Below are 21,495 nucleotides of genomic sequence, written 5' to 3'. Positions count from 1 at the left end.
AAAGGGACAGGTACGTACTAAACCCACTGGCTATACCTACTTTTCAGTTCCTGTCAACAGCTACTGGAATTATGGTACAAGTAAGTCTCCATGAAAGGATTTTGCTTAAGAAATTTAGAGAATCTTCATAGACTTATTAATCAGAGCACCTCACTCGGTTACAGTACATAGGAAAGTAGTTATTCTGTTCTTCTGCAGCATTAGTAACTTCTCAAACAAAGAAGCCTGATTGAGGCAGACAGTGAGGGGCTTATCAGCTTAGGAAATGGGAAGGATGGTCCAATTAACTGCCAAGCAGTCAGACATAATTCACTCTGACGAGGCCAATGAGAGACAAGTAGGAGAAATACAGTCCTGTCCATTTATGTAACACCCAAACATTCCCTCCCTGCAAAGTTTCCCCTTCTGGAAGTCTTGCCTAAATAAGGAGAAAGTCACTAGACAAAAATCCACCTGTAGGATCTGCATCTAACCAGCCACCTCCTGTGACAAAGCAATCAGCTCCGTGGTACAGGAGGCATTGCCAGTCACTGAACTGCTGGACCCAGGCGCTAAGAGCCATCCCCAAGCAGACACCCAGGAAGCTCTGTGCAAGGTTATCTGGGGTCCACACCGTCTCGCACACCAAGGAACAGGGCAAGAAGCAGAAGGCACAAAAAGGCAGAAATATTCCACCCCGGTCGAGGCAGGCTGGCTTCATCTCCTTTTCCTGAACCACCTCTCCCAGCACAGAAAGAGAGTCTTACTGAGGTAATTTCACAATGTTTAAAAAAAAAAAAAAAAAAAAAGTTGAAGGCAAACCATATGTAACAGCTGATTAAGAAAGCTGAGAATCCAGCTGCAGTGCTACTCATCATGTTCGCTGCTGTGCTCGGTACCCTACTAGCATGGGGTAAACAAAAAGAGTGCACAAAGAAAGAGGAAGGAGAGAAATTCTACGGAAGATGCTAGAATGGAAAGAGAAAGTTCCCAGCAAATCATAGCTCTAACTTGGGACCCATCACCTAGGAGGCAACAGGCGTTTGAAGTGGAGAGGGGAGAAAAGAGAAAGAAAAAAGTCCCCAAAACATTAATTTGTACAAGCTTTGTCTGACATTTAGAAAGGAGTGGAATCTTCATTCTGCAAAAAAAATGCATACGTGGGACCTTGTCCATCCTTTGGGTAAGGCACCTTGTTTGTATAATCCTCTTCGTTTTTCAAAGTGCCAGACTTAAGACTGTCATGATCAGAAACACATGCTTTATGCACTATGAGCAGGAGTGTAAAAAACCCCAGTTGTGTGGAATATTTATGTTACATATGGCAACATCCTATTTGTCAGCTGGTTACCAGGAGCTAAGGAATCTGTGTGGTACTAGCAAAGTCGCCTTGCAGCAGGGTGCTATAGTGAGCACGAACCGGGCTATATATGGTATGTTTACTGAACTATTAGGCACAAACATGTTACAGAAGAGATGATGTCTCGTATTAGACACTGAGCTTCCTGCTGCAAGGCAAAACCGTCTCGCTCAGAAATCAGTTTGTCACATATCCCTCCTATGCTTCTGGCCGCGGGTGCCAGTGAAACCTCTAGAAAACAGGAACAGGTTATGCTGCAAGTAATGATTAACTACGTGGGGGATCAGCCCTCCAAGCTCCACCCGCCAGCATTCTCCGTCTCCTTACTGCTCTTCCTCCCCCGCTACTTTTCGGCTGGGACTGCTGGCCAGGCAAGGTGGCGGAGGGCACGAAGGCACACACAGGCGCATGCCACGCGGAGCGCTGCCTCTGCGACCCGGTGACGGGCACAGACAAGTGCACCCTCTATTTCTTAAGAAACAGCTGGCAGCAGGCAAGCAAGCGCTGCAACCAACCGCCTGCCCCACGTTCAAACCCAATCTGCACAGGAATATTTCATAACGGGGAGGAGGGGGGGAAACCTGAAAGGGTAGTGGGAGCAGGGTGTACTGAAGATGCCTTAAAGCACAGGAGAAGGTTCGTATCTGGCTTCAGCGTCCTGCCTAACCTGTTCTGTGGTATGTTCCAGTTAACTTTCCTTTTGGTCAATGTTGTTGGTTGGGGTTTTTTCGGCAATCAGAGCCAAGGTGCAGCCCCTTCTCTCCTCCGACTCCTTTCACGCTCCATCGCACTCCAGCACAAACATAGGCACACAGGAGATGCCAGAAAACAGAACGCCGAGTCCATCACAGCCTGAAACTGGACGCACTATTTCATCACTGTTAGGGAACTGGATCTTCCTTGTCAACTCACCAGAACCATCAGCCCTCAAGCACCAGACTTCCCACCTTCCTTGCTGCTTTTTTATGTTAGCAACTTCTGCAGCTCCTCAAAAAAAACCAAACCCAAACTATACAAAGTGGTAAGGGGTGGGAAAACACAGCAAAAAAAAAAAAAATCACCCAAAACCACACCCCCAGAAGACTGCACGCCATGCAAATCTATCAGAGCACAGTGCGGGGGCAGCGGCAGTGATCCCAGCATCAGGACATACCATCATCACCACAGCAGATTTATGTCTTCATTGTGGTACAGTATTCACAGGGTTAATGGACAGCCCGAAAATCATAAATATACCTGCTACACAACAAAAGCATCAGCTCAAATCTGCACTGGGTGGTTTCTGACAGGGGTTAAGCAGCTGGTAACCAGTGGCAAGAACTCGGTGGTGGTTCAGTAGCCATTTTAAGCAGCAGACGTATTAATCACGGGAGTGCAGTAACAAAAGAACCAGGGGCAAAAATACGCTACAGAAACAAGGACCCCCAAAAGCTCAGCAACACACACATACCCCTCCATAATATGTAAAATAAACGCAGAGAAGCCAACAAAGAAGATTATTCCATGACCTCCAGAGCACAGCAAATCCCTCTGAGCAGAGTGCTAGGCATCAGAAACTTCCTGGTTTGCAGGCCGTTGCTTCACATTTTCTGGGGAGTTTTCATGCTGTGGGAAAGATTTCCAAGTACACTGAAAGTAAGCCTGCAGCATCCCCTTCCACTCCCACAGCAAGTATGCAGTCCATAAAAGATTAAAGTGTTGGAAACACATGCTTAAGCAAAGATTCCTCTTTTTTTTTTTTTTTTTTTAAATCGTATCAACAGTGGAGCACTTGATGCATTTTATCAAACTGTTTTGCCATCCCTTTTTTAAAGCAGCAAGGGCGGGGAGGTGGGGGGAAGATGGAGGGAGGGAGGGAGAGCACGTGAGATACATGCAGTCTGTAACTTGAACACTGTTTTACAGATGTATTTACTATACTGTTTTTCTTTAGGGGCTTTTCAGGCCAGGGTGGCCTTTGTTTCTGCGTGCTATATAATAGCCAGCTCATAACAAATGAGCAATTGCAGAGAAAGCAGATCTGGCTCCTTCTCTCAATCTGCTGGGATGCCGAGGCATGAAGATGTGCCTGAAAATCTTCTGTCTGGTTATGAATCTGGTCAATCCCTTTGGTCACGCGAGTGCCTCAAGTCTGGTACAATTATTAACTGTGCTGCAGTCACATGAAAGAGAACGAGCTTCCCCCTCCCACCCTCATCCCCCGTTAACATTATGTGGGCAGTGAATATATGAAGGAACATTGTGAGGTGGGGGGGTGAGGGGTGGGAACCTCAACAGAAAGGCTGCAAAGCTGTGTATTTTTCTTATTATTCCTTTTTGGTGGATGGATTATTATGTTTCAGGCAAGCCTGTCCAATGCTCAGACTCGCTCAGGTACCCAAAGGAGGGTGAGATGGGGAATCTTCATCTTCTCCAATCAATACCGCCTTCTTTAAAGAGGGAAAATTTAGAGGTGTTTCCAGTCTTCCCCATTCCTTAAACACAATGATGATGAAGACGGAAAGCATTTTAACTGAAGCATGAATGGACAGTTTCTAAGCTGGCGGGGTTGCTTTGGAGATGTTCTTATTTGCTGGGGGACACACTCAACAGGTATGAGAGAGAAGAGATGGGAAAAAGAGCCCACTGTGCTTCTGAGGAGAAACTCCTGGCACTGAGACAAATGAGACAGGCAGCGTGGACTAAAAGCCTAAACTGTGATTCAGCTGCCAGGACCAGAGCCTCGTGCAAGCTCCCTGTTTTACAGCCTCTGCTCGCATAACTGAAAATGGGGATGGCGCTTTCCAAAAGCTGCTCTTCAGGACTGAGGGAGAAACAAGAAAGAAACAGCATGCAAACAGCACGGTACCCACTGACCCCAGCTGCGCCTCTGCCCCCTCCTCATGCACTCCCAGCCTGCCAGAGGGCTTGGTGTTGCGTTATTTTAAGTGTAAACCAAGCGTCACAGATGTGCGTGCTCTGGAGAAACCTGTTAAAGACTGCATCTCAGCTAGGATGGGAGCCGCGCTCAATGGCTGTGGAGCCCCTGCGGCCTCCCCCGACACGTCCTGACCCAGCACAGCAGCCCGGAGCCATGTGCACCATTTTGGCCACAGCCAGTGAATTGCGCTGACCTCAGAGAAGGGGGGTAAGGGGGGCAGGTGGTGAGAAAGAGCGCCAGGTTTGACATAAGATGGCAATTCCTAGACATAGTTAAAAATGTAAAGCAGAGTGCATCTTTAAGTGGTTTCATCTATACAGTCTGGACGACATACAGTAAAACATAAATGAGCACATACACTTTCAAAGTGCTACATGTATTTTCAGCTCAATTATAACTGAGTATGCCCCCAATAAAACATCTGTAACGTTACACCATGCATCCATTTTATAAAATATTTTAAAATGTGCTTTTGCTTCAGCCCGCCTACACAAAATAATGAAGGAATATCACTCATCAGGAACTCCCTAAGAAAAATAAACCTTAAAATAGCACACTACGCTCACTGAGGAACATGTATTTCTGCAAAACTGCTGTTCTTTATATATTTTGCATCTGAAAACTGCAAGTCTCACATGCGCACACACAAAAGACAGACAGACTGCTGCTGTGGACAAAATGGTGCCATTTAATACAAAAATCTGGTTTATGCATAGCCTGGCTGTAGTGCATGCTGGTCCCAAGTAGAGTGGGATGCAGCCAGTTATATCGAACAGTTGTGCCCTCAGCAACAAATGGTGCATTCATAAAACTGGAAAAGCCTCTGTCTAGGGGCTCGCAGCTCTGCAAAGGAAACAATTGCTTGCTGGCATTTTCTGAGGGAGGGTATGGCCAAAAGAGGTTGAGGGGGAGAAGTATGATCTATAGGAAAGCTATGTACAGAAGAAATATCAAAATCGAAGGGAAAAAACCCCAAATCTGCCACTGAATTCCCTTTGCACTCTCCCTGCATTAACTAGTCTCTAACAAAAGAGCAAGGCCACCTGAAAAAGACATGCACTTGGAAAACACTTGGCCAGTCAAGAGTGTAGTAGAAAAAGAAGAAGAAGGAAAGAAAGAAGCTTTCTTGTAGAACGCTGGCCCATGAAGAAGCAACAGACATCACGCAGGCTGCAGTACACAAAGCCGCATCTGACAGGCAGTTTCTCACAAGTTTCTTACCCTTGCCTTTATTAGCTATGCCACCTCCACACTGGTAACTAAAAGCCAACATCTGGTGCTAGCTAAATGTCAGCACAGACAATCCCTTTAATAAAAATTTAAAGAGTCTGGGTCCCAGCGAGGAAGTCATTAGTGCTTTGAATGTAAGACCCTACATGAGAGCTGCAAGACTGAAACAATCCAGGCTTTTAAGCCAGGCAGAGCAGTGACTTGTGTGTGCTAGGCCACCTCTCCAGGCCCCCTGCCACCTCGCACCGGGGATGCTCAGCTCATGGCCACTGGCCCATGCGCAGCCCATCTGGATGGTTCGTCTGGTCAGCACCCTGTGCCTGGGGAGCCCAGGCAGGTCTGTGGGTGCCCAGGTCCTGCTGCAAGATGGGAGCATGCCGTTCAGTCTGCCCTTGGCTTAGGGAGCTCTGGCTGCTGAAGCTGAAGTGCCCAAACACACCTGGCATCTGTATCACTGAAGCCAAATCCTGCTTGCCCCTAAAATACATGAGACACCCACGCCAGTCGATGCTAAAGTGCTCCTAAATAGCATCTATGAATGAGTAATTGTCACCTGCTCCATTGTACGGAGCTCAGTAACTAAACAACCCCCCGCCCAGATCACACACTATAACTGAAGTACAGTGGCAGAGGCAGTGAACGTTTCTGTAAGAGAAGAAATTAACTGAGGCCCACCTACATGCTGATAGGAAGTAAAAGCCAAGGCTCCCACACCACTCCTGGCTGCCCCAAGGCTGTGCGGTGCACCCCATTTTTTCCTGGTGCCCACGCGACACAGAGGTCTCTCACATCTCGCCCAACAAAAAAATTTCTACCAAGCTAAACCTGACCACAATGAGACTGTCTCCCCAGCTGAAGGAGAAAGGACAGAGATTTTCTGTAATGGTTGATGGTATGAGTCCCTTCACTGTGTTATCAAAAGATGTCACATGTTAAGAGATTTGAGTATTCTTGCACTGAAGCCTTTGCAAGGGTATCAAAAAAGGGGATGCATGTAGTTCTTGCTGCCCCCAGTGCACCTAACAGTCCTCCGAGAGCCTTTTATGAAACAATTTCAGAGGGGAACAGGACTGTGGTCTCACAGACTGACAGTACAAGTATTTTTCCACAGAGGTTAAAAAAAAAGAGGCGGGGAGGGGAAGGCAAAACAGGATGAGTGGTTCTTCAAGAGAGAGTGCCACTCCTGCACCTCAGTGCTACAGCAGATAAAACCTGTGGGTCTGCTGAGAGTCAAGGAATAAATGCTGGGAGCACATACAGCCTGCTACAGCGGTGAGAACCGAGCAGAAGCTATTGAGGCGCTGGAGAATGAATGGTAATGTTTTTGTTTACCAGCTGTGCACTGTAAATGATTGCTTTTGCAATAAAATTTGCACTGTATTTGCATAAATAATTTCAATAAAACTGTATGAAAAGCCACTTCATTAGTGCAAGTTATCAGTTGGAGACCTACAGCAAATACAAAACTGCATATGCTTTTGCAGAGGCATCAAAGCGACCCAAAAACTGTCTTTCTAACTTTATTCCTTGGTCAGTTTCCAGGCAAGGCAACAGTTTACACACACACACACACACACAATGTTTTGTACATGCTCCCATTAAACTTGCCCTCAGTATGAAGTGAATGTATTTTAGAATTCAAGTAGCACACATGATTTTGTTTCCCTCCATAGACTTTACAAACGCTTCTAATACAACTCCAGATCAGCCTATTAGGAAAGGAAGTTTTGTTTGGTTTTGGTTTTGTTTTAGATTTGGAGAAGGCAGTGAAAACACCTGGGAAGCTGTGGGAAAACATCAACAGAGTTAAAAAGAAAATTACATCCCAGGCTCCTGAAAAACTTTAAAATAAAGCTCTTTGGGAAGTTTGGGAGAAAGGGATGAACAAAGAAGTTCTCAGTTTGAGAAATACCTTTCCTTTGAACACTGAGTCACAGAGTACAAGTCTCCACATCACCTTGCAAAAGAAAAATAAAAAATAAATCCTGTCTGAAATGTGTCACTTTTCACTGCTGTTTACTTTGTTTGTTTGTAGTGGTTTGGTAAAATCCCACAAATATTAAGACAAAACCACAGTCCGTATTTTATATTTAGATGAACTAGGGCACCTTCCAAGAAGCTGTAATTGCAAGCCTGCATCTAAAGCTCCTCTCCTTCTGTCACCCCCAGGAGCAGGCTGCTGTGGCAGGAGGAAGAACATGGGCCACCACTGCAGCCCTGGTGGTAGCCCTCCTCCATGTGCTGGCCTGGCCACCCCACAGCTCAGCTCCAGCAGGATGCAAGAGCTGAGTTGCACCTCCTGTGACAAGGGATGGTTTTGAGTTGGATGGCTAATGTCTGTAGTTAAAAGTTTAAAAGCAATAACAAAGTCCCTTCTTGTCTCTCATCCTTCAGCTGGTCCAGTGGAACAAACAGGATGGGATTTGCCTCTCACGCTGATGCTTCCAGTATCAGCCGTGATTTAAATCAACGTGCAGTAGGGAAAGGAGCTCGAAGGTTTCTAACCGGGTGCGGTGAACACCATGACCTCCTCACACCCCCGCCCCACAAATGCTTAACTGCTGAATGAGATTCTTCTCGTTTCCTGCACTGAATCATCTGTGTCACCACAAAGATGAGATTTTTAACTGTACGCACACGTTTCTTATTTAAGGGGCATGCAGCGGAGGGTGTTTCTCAAACTACTGTCAGATCAGCCACACACGGTTTAGATTTCTTCTGTGTTTGATGTATCTTTTAAGTAAATCTGTGTCTTTCCAATGAGGTACAACCTTTCAATGATGCTGTTTTCTAGGAAACATGCAGGTGAATGCTGCTACTTCTTTCTTTTGCAAAGTATTATTTGAATGAAACTAGGAGGGACAGGATATGCTGATTTGCACAATTAAAAATAATTTAAAATTTGAACCCTGACATCAGATGCTTCAACAAATTTCATTAGAGCAGGTCACATGCTCTTTTCAAAATGCATTTTTTCCACACCCCAACTTAAAATTGTTTCATTAATTTACCTGCAGATTACCTCATTTTACTTGCTAAGCTGATCAACAGCAATTCATTTTGCAGAAAAATTAGTAGCACTGGACTTCTCAAAAGCAATAATGAAACATCCAAGTCACCCAAGAGAAAGAAAGGTGAGGCGAACTGCTAAACCACAGTTCCTTAACTACCCTTCCTAACCAGAATGGCTTTGTATCATTGCTTCAAGGAGGCAAGGAAAGGAGGAAATTGTGATCTCTTGCTGCCTGTGCTTGGCTGTGCACTGCTGAAGTCAGCGGGAGCTTTGTGGATGCTGGGCAGGAGCAGGCCCATATAAAGATATGACAAGCGACAGCGAAGATCATACTCTGCTCTGGATTGATCTGTGTCACGAGGAGTTCATGCTGTCAGTCAGCAAGAGTGTGAGGGGGGCTGATGTGTTCTGGTCATCTCACTAAAGCAGAAGAAAAATTAAAGATGCACGTCAACCCTGCAGTACGCCCACGTACTCTCACCTGGATGAAAGCTTAAGGACAAGAACCACGTTTTTTTAAATGGGCATACTTTTTTCACAAAGTGTAGTCAACCTTCTCTACCCCCTATTTTAATAAGGAAAAACCTACCATCGTTTTGACCTTGGACTTGTTCATTTTCTCTGTCTCTCTCAGTACATGCTCTTTGCTAACCATTCAGCATGCTGCGAGCCCTGATAAAAGTGGTTAATGTTTACTGAAACCTGCGTATGAACTGTACTAAACCTGATGCGGGGGGAGGCAAAGTTCTGCTAGCAGCATCCACAAGCAATTAAAGAAAGTTTTTTCTTTTTAAACTCACCCCCCCATACTAAACAGCTGCATCAGTAGATGGGCAAGCAGCACAGGGAGACGACTGAAAAAATGCTTCTAATCCATCCACCTAGACACTTCAAAGTCAGTCACTGTTCTGAGTACCACAGGCCTTCCAAAAACACACAAAAGCAATGGAAGAACTGACTGTTGAGATTTTCTTTCTGGGTGATGCATACTTTACCCCAAATAATTATTTTCCAAAACAATCTGAAAACCTACAAGTCTAGCAGAACTGTTGAGTGTTCCCTTTCAGCTCTCCCTGTAGGAAGTCCATACACCCTTGCTTGAGCAGTCTTCAAAACATCCTCTTAATTAAGTGAAAAAGCAGAATATTACTACTGTAAACTCAAACTACAACTAACAGTTGAGCAGTGCGATTGAGACACCTTAAATTTACCATAGCTTCTTCTCATCGGAGACATATCCTTAAAAATAATCACCTGTTTCAATAGCTACACCTGTGCACTACTTAGAAACAACATTTCATAGCGTAAACAAAATGTATGCATTGCCCCTTCTTAGCTTACTGGCATTTCCTCCATCTGTGTTATAATATCCAGCCCAGAGAGCTCAAACAAACAGCTTTTTCCTCCCTCCCACCGTCTCTGGTGACAGTGGGATGCTCTCAGGTGTTTAAAGCCTTAATTTTTTTTTTGTACTAGAGGGCAGCAACAGCGCCATAGTCACCTTGGAAACAACCATCACCCACTGTTTGCAGAACAAACAATGGTACCTTTTCAGCCAGCGCGAGGCAGGCAGGGCAAGGGGCAGCCAAGCAATTCTGGGACTTACAGGAGTGTTAACATATTGCATTCATTCAGTGCGTCAAAAAATAGTTCAGCACGAGAAGCAAGGCGCTCTCAAAGTGAGAGCCTTTGGCTGGAAACCACAGACAAGTGCATGGGGCTCAGAAGGTCAAACAAGTCTCCCAAGTCAGCAATGAGGTCTTTTCCTCTGATTTTTTTACTTGCCCTCCTGTTCCCCTCTCTCATGCACACAGAAAGAAGAAAAACGCACCTATTTAAACTGATCTTATCCCTGAGAAGTCAAGTGTTCAGCTTCCAAGTAGCACTCGCTGAAGTTTTCTCTGTGTGCCAAAATATTTTAAAGAACTGTTTACCCGCACTTGTAGTGCTTTGTACCCAATGCATGAAGAGCCATTTCCAGAAGCGCTCCCTGTGAAGTCAGTGAGAACTGCGGTTATTCAGCATTTCAGAGCCTATATCTAAGCACTCAAGCCGTTACAGACCCCTCTCCTTTCAATTTAATTCCATTTTCAAAGAGCCATGGACAATCTGACTGCTTTAAAAAACAGATGATGTACATCTGGCTTAACAGTAATTTCTGAGTGTCTTCCTATCTCCTGAAGACTTTTTCCTCTTCTCAAGAAAACCCCACCTCCAAACAAGCCTTTTTACCTACAACAAGGAGGAAAAAAAAAGTGAGATGTTTAAGGACTCAGGTTTTATCAATTTTAACACCCTCTCACAAGGCACTTGCTCTTGTGCTGGTTGCAAGTGGAGTGTTTAAAGCAGAGCAGAGACTGAGGCATCGCTCGGATACTTTAGTGCTTTATAACCTTCCCACACCGGCTGGCAGACACCTACATCGGTGAGAACAAACTGTCATTAAGTCCAACTGCCCAGCTCATCTGTAAGGCCACTTGGCAAAGGATTGCGAGGCCCTACGAAATCACGCTACTGCTTGACTCGTGCATAGAAGAGCATCCAGGTGTGCTGTGAAGGAGTGCCAGGCACAACACACCCAGCTGAGAACTGCACTGAGGTGATGAGAGCTGCACAAAGGTACGACAAAGCAACTCCTAGGTGAGATCTGTGGATTTCCACATCACAATATAAACATTTTTCTACAGCCTTCGCTCACCTTTCATAGTGCACTCAGCTTTGAAAAAAAACAAAAACAACAACAAAAAAACCCCAACAAAACAACAGGCAAATCATCTTAATTAGACCATTAGAAACACTGACTGGCGTTGCGCTACTAACTAAAGCCTCCAGCAAACTTGTCAATGTGGGCCAGACAGGTTCACTCATGACTACAACCACGGTAGCTTCAGCTGGGTCATATTAACATTACTAAAAAATCTATCTTAATGTTCATTAAGATGCAGGTTAACCCATTAACTGGTCTTGCACAGCCACAAACATGGCTTTGGACATGGTAGGCTATACCTTAAGGAGCATCAAGAGAGCTTTTTTTTTTTTTAATTGTGTTCAGCTAACTCACTTGACCTCAAACAATTGAGACACACACCCTTTTTGCCTGTCAGGACAGGGTCCTTCTCTGTCTTGCATTGCTGGGACAGGAGAAGTGAAATAGGTATAGAGGTGATTCACATGCAACCCATCCTTCACTTACTCCTAATGGGGGGTAGAGGGGAGGAAAGCACATGGGTGAGAAGCTGCAGATGTTCCAAGGCTGTTCCAACTTTAACAGCGCACAATTTAGGGAAAACAAAACAAGAAGTACAGAAAAATGGGATTTGAACATTACCGACCTGAAAGAATCATTATAAATACCTCCTGCTCTGTGTAAGGGCTACCCTGGGCTCCATCTGCCTCCAAGGCCAAGAAAGGAAACATTAAACTTGAACAGCCGCCAGAATTCACTGTCTACCTTCTAAAAGCGCTGGGCTGTGTTTAGACGGGGAGGTCTCTACCTGCAGCAGACCACAGGCAGCACGTTGTCCACGCCTCGCTGCTGCTGCTGCCTCTGCCCTTGGCACCGTCACCAGCACCGTCACCAGCAGCTCCAGCCAGAGCCCGGCCGAGGGACAAACACGCAGCTCTGCCCCGCAGGGCTGCCCTCTCTCCCCCAGCATCTGCAAACAGCGCCGAGCTCGGATGGGAGCGTGTTCCTCACGCCCCAGCAACAGGCTCCAACTGTTCTGGCAGAGGCGCGTGCTCCGGAGGGCCCTGACTCAGCGGGCGAGGAAGGCACAAGGCACGGGTACCAGTCGGACGGGAATGCTCTCCTGCACGGCACGGCCTTCCAGCGGGCTGGGGGTGCTATTCGAGGCACCTCGCCGATGTTTAAACAAGCAAGGACGGCGGATGCACACGTGTCGCCTTCGCTCAGGCATCGCCGCGAAAGCTTGCCGGGGTCAGGCCGCAGCCCAGGGCGCCCGCAGCCAGGCCTCCCTGCCCCGAGCCCAACGGAGAGGCAGCGGGAGCAGCAGTTGCTGCAGCAGGGCCAGCCCTTCCCCTCCCTTCCCCCCGCGCAGCCACCCCCACCCTCCAGGAGCTATATCGCAAATCCCCAGGCCTCGCCGACTGCCAGCTGACATAACTGTTTAGTCAGCAACCAGGGAGAGGGGTGGCCGCCCCCCGCCATCCTTCCCCGGCTCCTTCCCGTGGTACCTTCCCCACTGCCAGCGGCCGCCAGGGAAACAATCTCTGCCCCCCAACCCCTCCCGGCCTCCCCAAAGTATCCGGTTTACCAAAAAGTTTGTCGAGCTGTGCACGTAACTGAGGGATCGGTGCTTTGTATAACCCTCTTTCACCACCCTGCCCCATCCCCCAGGCGAGAGGAGATCCAGAAGCACTGCTTCTGCTCGAGCAACTTCCTCCATTTGCTGTGAGAACATCACTCCGGCCAGCCCCGCGCCCCGCGCCGCCCCGCAGAGGAAGCGCGACATAATAGCCAGGCCCCAGGTGCCAAGGTTAGCTTGTCCTTTTCCTCTCCCTGGGATGATTCCCACTCCTTTTAATACCAGCCTTCCAAAGAGCGAGAGCTTAAAAGCCGTGCAAAAGTTATGAACAAGAAAAAAAAAAACCAGCACTGAAACCTGCTGAAGCACCACACAGCCTTTGCACACTACGACTTACACGTTTCAGAAAGGTTTAACCTTTTCTGTGGAGCAAAAAGTCAGGTTTCATCCACACACATAAAAGCCAAACGACTTTAACCATACCTTTTTTAAGTCAGAGAAGCCCAACCCTTGCCAGCAAGGCAGCAGTACTACCGGCATACAAAACTGCCCGTGCCAGCCTTCTCTGCCTGCCTAGTGCAGATGCAACAACTACAGCAGTACGAACGTCTCAGCTGAAAGGAAAACTGTATCCCGGACCAGGCCAGAATAATGAAAAGCCTTGGCAAAAGGCAAGGATTTAGTCTGCCAGGGAGATGGGAGGTTATCACCCCAATCCTGTTCCTCGGCACACACTAAGGACATGGTTTCCACCCTCTACTCTCACAACATCTGCGTAACTGCATGTGTGACGTATTTTTTGAAAAATGGGTTTTAATGGAAAGCCTGACAATGTGTTATTCTACCTTTCCCTTGTCACTTTGTTTTCATGGTACAGAAGTGTGCACCTACTTACTCTGAAATGTAAATACTTACAGTGCTGAGTTGTTGGGGGGAAGCTGCTACACTGGCTCATTTCACAAATCCTCTGCCTTTCCAGGTAACAAGGGGAAATCAAAAAAGTATTACTATGCCCCAGATGTTATGCTGCTATCCATAGTTTACACAGAAACAACATGTCCTGTACTGATATCTCTAAAACAAAACATCTATTTGGCTTATATAAAGGTCTTTTTCACGGTAAAAACCTGAAACCTCCCCCTTTTCTCTTCTCCTCCCCATAAAAAAATACATGCATGCTCTTTTTCGTATTTCCTCCCAGCTGGGTATCCATGCAACTGACTCCAATTCATTTGATTACTAAACTGTAGAATAACTGAGAAAATTGGAGAGTTAGAAACCTCTATCATATCATGTAATTATTACTGTGAATATAGTTACTAAAAGAAGAAAAAAACCCAACCCTAACGGTCTCCAAATAACTAAGCAATGGTGAGGATTGAAATTCCCTAGAAAAGAAGAATGTTTTAAGTTCAGAACTCCTTAATTCACTCTTCCACGCTTCAGCACTAAAACCTCACATTCTACACAGGCTGCCTGCTGCCAAGAGATAGACAGCTGCAACACGTAGACACAAAAAGGAGGTGTCTTTTGGCTGGAGTTTTAGATTTCTACATGCTGCCCTTTTTTATATGCTACTCCTCCAAACAGTTATAAAAAATAACTTCGGAAATCTAAAAACAAATGGACTATTGTAACTGATGGTAGCTACTGATAGAGCCTGTATTAAGTATGCAGATGCCATAAAGCCCCTTCACAGTCTATGTTCCTTTGCAACAAGACAATTCTCTTGGAAATGTGCTGTTGCAGTTACTGTACTTACTTGGCCTTTAGTGTATGTTTAGTTCCATATCTTATAACAGAAGCCTGGGCATTCCAATAAAACCTACATCAGTCTTCACTACTATTTTTTTTAAGCTGGTATCTCTGTGCAGTGATTTATACCCTGCTCCTGGCTACTCAAACCGACTTCTTCCACAAAAGACACTGCACCAAGACTGACAAAGCTGCACCACGTTTGTACCAGTTCAGCCAGAACAAAACCTGGATCACAATCTTACATGATGAAACATGATCTCCTTACACAGTATCAAGCATGATTAAGACAGATACTCTCTTCAGATGGAAATCTATTCGGGAGCAGAAAGAACAGCTAAAGGAGACCTGATTTACATAAGCAACAGAATTTTTGCACAGCTAATGCAATAAAGAGCTTTTCATCACGAGAGCAAACAGAGAATGTGTAGTAAGGTGGGAAGACTATTCTCACAGCTGAAACTCATAAGCCTCTTGAGGCTAACAGCCTGTAGTTTTGTGCTGATGGCACTGAGGGTCAACACCTCGCCAGAAGCTCTTCCCCTTCCTTCAGCTGCTCATTCCCATGCCAGGGAAAGCCTATGGTTTGCTTCCCCTCTGGTGACCAAAACAAAAGCTGGTGAGGTAAGACTGTTGAAAGACAGAAAAAATTAGAGGCCTGGCTACCCAGATCATTGTAGAGACAAGGCTTACAGAGAAACCCCACAAACCCTTGTACCGGCATCTCTGAAGAGTAGGTGAGTTACAGTGCAACAGCAATGAACTGCTACAGGTGAGGGGGTAAACAAATTGTGAAAAATAAAACCAAAACCCCCTCCTTAAGCTCGTTTTGCTGCTTCTTCATCCTGTGATGTCAAATGCACCTTTAGGTTGCCAATGAAACTATTCTGAAGTCACTAATTCAACATCACTATTAATTTTTTTAGTTACCCAGGCAAAGACACATCAAAAAGGGGGAAACTGGGAGAAAATACCCAAGTATCAAGATGCTTTAGAAAAAGGAGCTTCAATGAGATAACAAACATCTAGCACAGATCTCCATTGGGATTCTTCCCTTTGCATTGTCTGTAGTCACGTACCTGGAAGAATACTTGCCTTGAAGTGGTGGGGGGAAAAGCATTAAATACAAGTGGTGTTAAATACAACCTTTGAAGGTGAACACCACAATGTACCTGAAAGACAGGGGCAAGTGGGAATAGCACAAGTGGGAGAGCAGGGGAAAGTAACTCTTTTACCATAATCCTGCCGCTCTTACAGTTACTGGCATCACAGTACCCATCAACTGACAATAGCCATGGAGTGGATACTCACCCTTCAATGAACCTGGAAGCCAGAATGCAGATACAAATAAACAAGTTTAAAATGAAGCACTTTCAAAAAATTCCAAACTGTTGTGCTGCTATTTCTCAGTATCGCAGCTACAAACCAGCAAAGATTCTAAGTCCAACAACACAGCAGATGCAGGTCCTATATACAAGGACAGATGCCACAGACATTGATAATGACACCCCCTGCCCCCATGGAGCAGATCCTGGACTAGACTCTGTGTGCAGGAATTCATCAACCCAGCAACACTGCTGCATGGATTCCAGGACCCATTCTAGCAAGCAATGCCTCCAGTTTCATCCAACGTTGATTCCAACCCTCTGCAAAGACAAACTGGCAAAAAAGGCATTCCACTTAGTTCTTCCACGTTTCCTCCTGGCCCCTGCTTCGCTACAAAGACATGATGGTTTTGACGACTTGAGCACTGATGATGACTGCATGGGCTTTTAAAATCTGTTATATCTACATTGCAACCAGAAGTCATGTCCTCTGCTATGCCTTCTCCGCTGCCTCCCTGTGCTGGTACAACTAAATCAGCTGCACAAGTCAGATTAGAGAACTGACCCAGCCAACACTGAACTTTCCGAAGACAAGAGGGCCAAACACAAAAAAAACCTTATCAGCTTCTTGGCCTAGCACTTTAGGGTGTACCTTTAAGATATTTAAGCTCTTTAATATTTACAATATGTACCTTAAGAAAAAAAGGCATTTAAGAAAATACTTCAAATTAAAAAAACATAAACATGCCCTCCTGCTTACACATACACAATGACTTTATTTTAGCCTTTAAGTTTTCCTGATCTAACGCCCAAGAGCAGAGAGACACCTGCAAAGCATATGCCATGCCAGGGCTCCATTCCTTGGTCCTCACACGGCCTTTTAGGATACTAAATTTAAATGTAGGATACTAAATGCGTAGAGCAGCAGTAGAGCAATGCAAGACAAGCTCTGAATTCAACAGTCAGAACTACAACCACAACTCAATGGTTTAAAAGGACAGTCCCTGCCTCCTTTCTCAAAAGAGATGCTTGCTACTTCCAAACACTATATAATTCACAGAGCCCAGCACGAAGTGCCGAACAGCTTATTAGAATGGTTTCGTACACAGCGACATTGAAAGATTATCGTTATAGATCAGTACTACACGATGAACAGGGCTTGTTTCTCCTAAGACCACTGTATTTCATCAATCCTGAGAGGCTTAATAAAGGGAACAAGTAACCTAAACAGAGCTGAGTTCTCATTGTGAAAGGCTTTCTTTACCTAAAGGACTGAAATCGCTAGCATCACCCTCGCAACCAAGTTCCCAGTTTTGGCAAGTTGAAATAAAGTTTTTCATCAGCTAAACACAAATCAAGTAATATGCATCATTTGGTAGGCAGGTTAAGGTAGGGCTTTAAAAGCCAAGGTTCCTTTTTAGGCTATGTCAGTACCGAAGAATGTGCAGCTCTTTACACAGAGAAAGGGGTTAGCATGACCTCTCCTTTCGCACTCTCCACTTCAGAAGTGGCTGCATTTCAGTAGCATTGCAGGCACCAATTTGTAAAGCACTCTGGTCGTGATCTAACGTAAGTAAATACTAGCGGTATGGTTAGTACGGAAGCAGAATTCTTTTGGTCGCAAAAATTAAAATCTCCCAAGTCCACCAACATGGAGCAGTCACTACAGATGGACAAGTGGCTTGGCAGACTACCAAAAAAAGGGGATGGGAACACAGTAGTTACATCAATAATCATTTTACTTCAGAGGGCTCAAAACAATTCCTCTGGTACCTGCTGAGACCAAACAGATGGGTGAATCCTAGTCATCGTCCCAAATAAGCAGGCTAGCACTGGAAAGCAGGCAAACTTCTTCGTGAGTAGCGTCACTTGGTTTGAGTGGATCTTGCCCAGAGCTGGCAAGGAAAAATGCCCCATGTCTCACGCAGGGCATGCCTCAGGCTGCCATCTGTAGGGGCAGGGGGAAATAGTAAGCAGAGGGATTCAGGGGCACTGCTGTCAGGATCTGGCAGGGTATTTGGGAAGGAAAGCAGTGAGCAAAGCACCATTTAAACAAGCAGTTCTCAAGCAATCAGGATGGAAGTAACTGAGCCAGACCAGCAAACACCCTCACCAGTCAGTATCTTCTGCCTGTAACTTGCCAACATTGAGGAAGTTTCCCAAAAAAGCTGCTGAAGAGGAGAATCCTGGCAGCACCTGGAAGTCTTTAAGCCTGTCCAAGTATATGTCTTACAGCAATAAATATGTAGACAAATAAAGTACTTTTGGCATGTGCCTGCGATAGATGTTAAAAAGGCAAACTGAAGCTCTAACAAATGTTGGTGAACAATGTGATCAGAAGCATGGAACAACTTCTGCACAGTAATCAATACTCAGATTGGGGCTCCAACCTGGGAAGAAGGCCACAGAGGTGATACAGCAGAGGCCCACAAAAAATCCTGAAAGGTGTGGAGAAGGTCAGTAGTGAATGATTACTGTTTCCCATAGTACAAGTCCTAAATGGCTTCCAGTGGAAGCATCAAATGGCAGGTTTAAAAAGTTGTTTTTTCACCTCCTCTCTAACAAAGCATGTAGTTAAAACTGCAAAACTCACCACCAAAACATGCCATGTGTCAGTACAGGTTCAAAAAGCCACTGGAAAAGCTCAGAAAAAAAGGATCCTTGAACCTAAATACTGTACCTATATAAAACCCCTTTGGTTCAAGAGATTCCAGAGGCTGCACATTGTTGGTAGACTATACTAGGAAAGCATCATTAATAGGTGCCCTTTTGCAATACTCTGTTTTGATAAATCCAGCTCAATCAGCATCCTGCACTAGATTTTGGTCTGACTTGGTACTAGACACAGGTAGGACTCCCTCTAGTTTTCAGTTTTGCAGGCAAAAAACGCAGCATTACTTACTCCACGGACTAGAAAACCTTCTGCCACAGATCCAGAGGCATTTCTGCCAGCTTGAAGAGGCGTTCCCTGCTCTGAATCCAAATGTCACTGGAGAAGCAGGTAGCAGGAATGGCTCATTCCAGGACAGGGCAGTCCTGAGGAAACATCACCTGAGCCACAGCTTCAGCGTGATTCAGGTTAGGGTGATTTCAGAGGTTACCATACTGTGGCTGTCTTCCCTGCCTGACAGCCAGTGGTTACCACACTTGCAGCAGAGACACATACAACTCCTGAGCTGCCCATAATTGAAGTTTTAACTACAGCTCCATTCAATTTAAGCACAGTGAGCTCTGAAGTGCGCCGCCTGGGAGGGAATAGACACATACTCCTTTCTGCCTTCTCTGCAATGCAAACCAAGCCCTTCACCCAGGGTCACGGCCAAGCAGCAGGACGAGAAAACTGCGGAAAACCTGAAGTCCTTCCTGCAGCAAACATTTGCTTGAAGCCCTCACCTGGGCAGCGAGCACAGGCACACTTAGTTCCAGGCCTTTGGGCAGGGACGGTGATTAGAGGCTCATTTGCAGATCATCTCCAGCAGAAGAGTCCAGCACAGAGCCAGGCATCTTGCTGGTGCTGCCACAGGCCATATTAACTTGTCGCCTTCAATATGCATCCAGCAGAGTTCAGGTCATGGATTTGTTGGAAGTTCATCACTTATTCAGGCTTTTGTGCAAGAGGTCATTGCTGTCAAACTGTCTGCTTTCACAAGCACAAAAGCTCATGTTAAAATGTAAATACTTACAGGTGTTCCACCAGGCACTCAAGATGAAAGTCAGAGCAAATATATTAGCCCTAGCCATATTTTACAATGCTGGTAGTACTTGAATGTCATCTGTTTGTGAACCAAGGTTTTTATGTGGGTTCATCTGCCTAGACAGGAAGCATGATCTAATGGTGAAGACACAGAACTGGATTTAGAGCATTTAGGTTCTTTTTCTGCCTCTGTTACTGTCTCCCTCTGTGACCTTCAGATTTAAATTCTTCATCCCACTGTCCCAACTGAAAAGAACATATCTGCTTACTCAGTCCCATACAACTGCTGTGACCCTGTGTCATTTTTGCTAATTACTACAAGAATTCTGGAATGATATAGGAAATGTTAATCTGACTCGTAAAGTTAACCTGAGTTAACAAAAAGTAAGAGCCTTATAAACGAGCACAAAACTCTCCTCCCCAAACGCCTGTGTTACGCTGTTTGTTTTTCCAAGACTGAATCTCTGCAACTTATTATTACACTGGCCTTGATGGAGACAGCATTTTGCAAATTCAGCTTTGCAACGAGCCCGGATAGGCTGGTTTACCCCTGCCGCCTAGATTTGTGCATTGCATACCACTTGCAAGAGATTCAAGCACAACTTCTGTGTTGGGGTAACACCACAAGACTAGCAGCAGGACTATGCTGGCACAGGCCTACTGGGAAAATCAAGTCCCCAGCTGTGGGAAGAAGCAAAGCCAACAGAGGCTGCAATCACCACGTCACCCTGGAATCCAGTTTCATGTCCAGTCCAACCTTGTTCTGTGATTGAGCTTCACAGTTCTGGAAAAGCTGGTATCCTCTTCCCTCAGCACTTCCAGCTACACATCAGATTTTCTTGTGACTTTCGGAAACCATCAGCTACTAAACTGGAAGAAGTCATCTCAGGCACCCGCACTCATTCAGTTCAGCACCTATCAAAAGGGTAATTTTGCACTGTGCACCCCACACCACAGAGGTCAAATAGCCCCACCACCCTTAAACACGAAGAGGCTCTCACCATCAGGGACCCTTTGGTACCAACAGGCAAGGAGAGACAGCTTCGGTAAAGCTCACGGGTAACGTGAAGTGCCATCTCTCTGGAACAACGCAGGGGAGTGGAAGGGAGCTGCGAACAACTGTGTTCTGATGTGTATTCCCTTCCCCTGCTCAAGCAAGCGCAGGAGGCCCACTGAGCACACATATGACACGCTCCCTGCAGGATGCCACATCCTGCTGTATTTCATACGGCATCCCAAGGAAAGCCAGATACTTTTCAGACACAGTATGATGTTTGACAGTATGATCTGTCACAGTGTGACAGGTTCTCAGAGACATCACAGGGCAGAGAGAAGGGAATGGCACTGACAGATTTATCCAACAGTGCTGAGGCGTTCCTAGCCACACTTCTCTTAAAAGGAAAAAACCCAAGCAAACAGACACATCGCAGACACACAAATTTTACAACACATATTCTTTCTGCTCCTCCTGTTTGGTAACTTGTTCTACTTTTACAAATTTCTCATAACTCTCACTGACTCATTCAAAACCTTCCCGTTCCTATAGAAAGTAGAGGTGCTTTGAACTGGGGGGGGGGGGGGGGGGGGGGGGCGGGATTCTGGAGGCTGTTTTATGTACTGCTTACCCCCCCCCCCAAACCTGCTCCCAGCCCTGCTCCCCCTCACACCCCACAGAGGGTGTCGCGTTTTAAGGAGCGCTGGTTCTGCTGACATCAGTGAGGCTCCGGGGGCCATCTAGGCAGCTGTTCCTGCTCCTGTGCGTGGCCAAGAGCCAAGCTGCTCTGCCTTTTTGGTGATGTTCCCTCCTGCCGGCTACCCCCACTCCCGCCCGCACGCCTGCAGGGTGGGGTGAGGTGGCCACTGGCAGCCTTTCCAAGGAAATCCAAGTGAAAAAAAAAATAAAAATAGAAGGCAGCTTTCATTTCCAGCCTCTGGTCCAAAACACTCAGTGACT

The 21,495-nt window shown here is 45.9% G+C and overlaps 1 protein-coding gene across 8 annotated transcripts in view; it reads right to left on the bottom strand.

The window, feature by feature from the left end:
- Positions 1-21,495, bottom strand: part of RREB1 (ras responsive element binding protein 1) — a 125,856-nt gene that overhangs the window by 91,749 nt on the left and 12,612 nt on the right. Inside the window, exon 1 of one of the 8 annotated variants that reach the window (XM_055798799.1) lies at positions 12,777-12,898. The exons of 6 other annotated variants lie outside the window; for them this stretch is intronic. In XM_055798799.1, the coding sequence (XP_055654774.1) occupies positions 12,777-12,852 (76 nt within the window). In that variant the 5' untranslated portion in view covers positions 12,853-12,898. Of the gene's footprint in view, positions 1-12,776; positions 12,899-21,495 lie in introns of those variants that run through there. One more of the 8 variants, XM_055798793.1, reaches the window with a different exon arrangement.

This window comes from Falco peregrinus, chromosome 3, assembly GCF_023634155.1.
Source record: "Falco peregrinus isolate bFalPer1 chromosome 3, bFalPer1.pri, whole genome shotgun sequence".
Lineage (NCBI taxonomy): Eukaryota > Metazoa > Chordata > Aves > Falconiformes > Falconidae > Falco > Falco peregrinus.
Note: the sequence above shows the minus strand (reverse complement) of the source record. Positions and strands in the feature narration are given on the sequence as shown.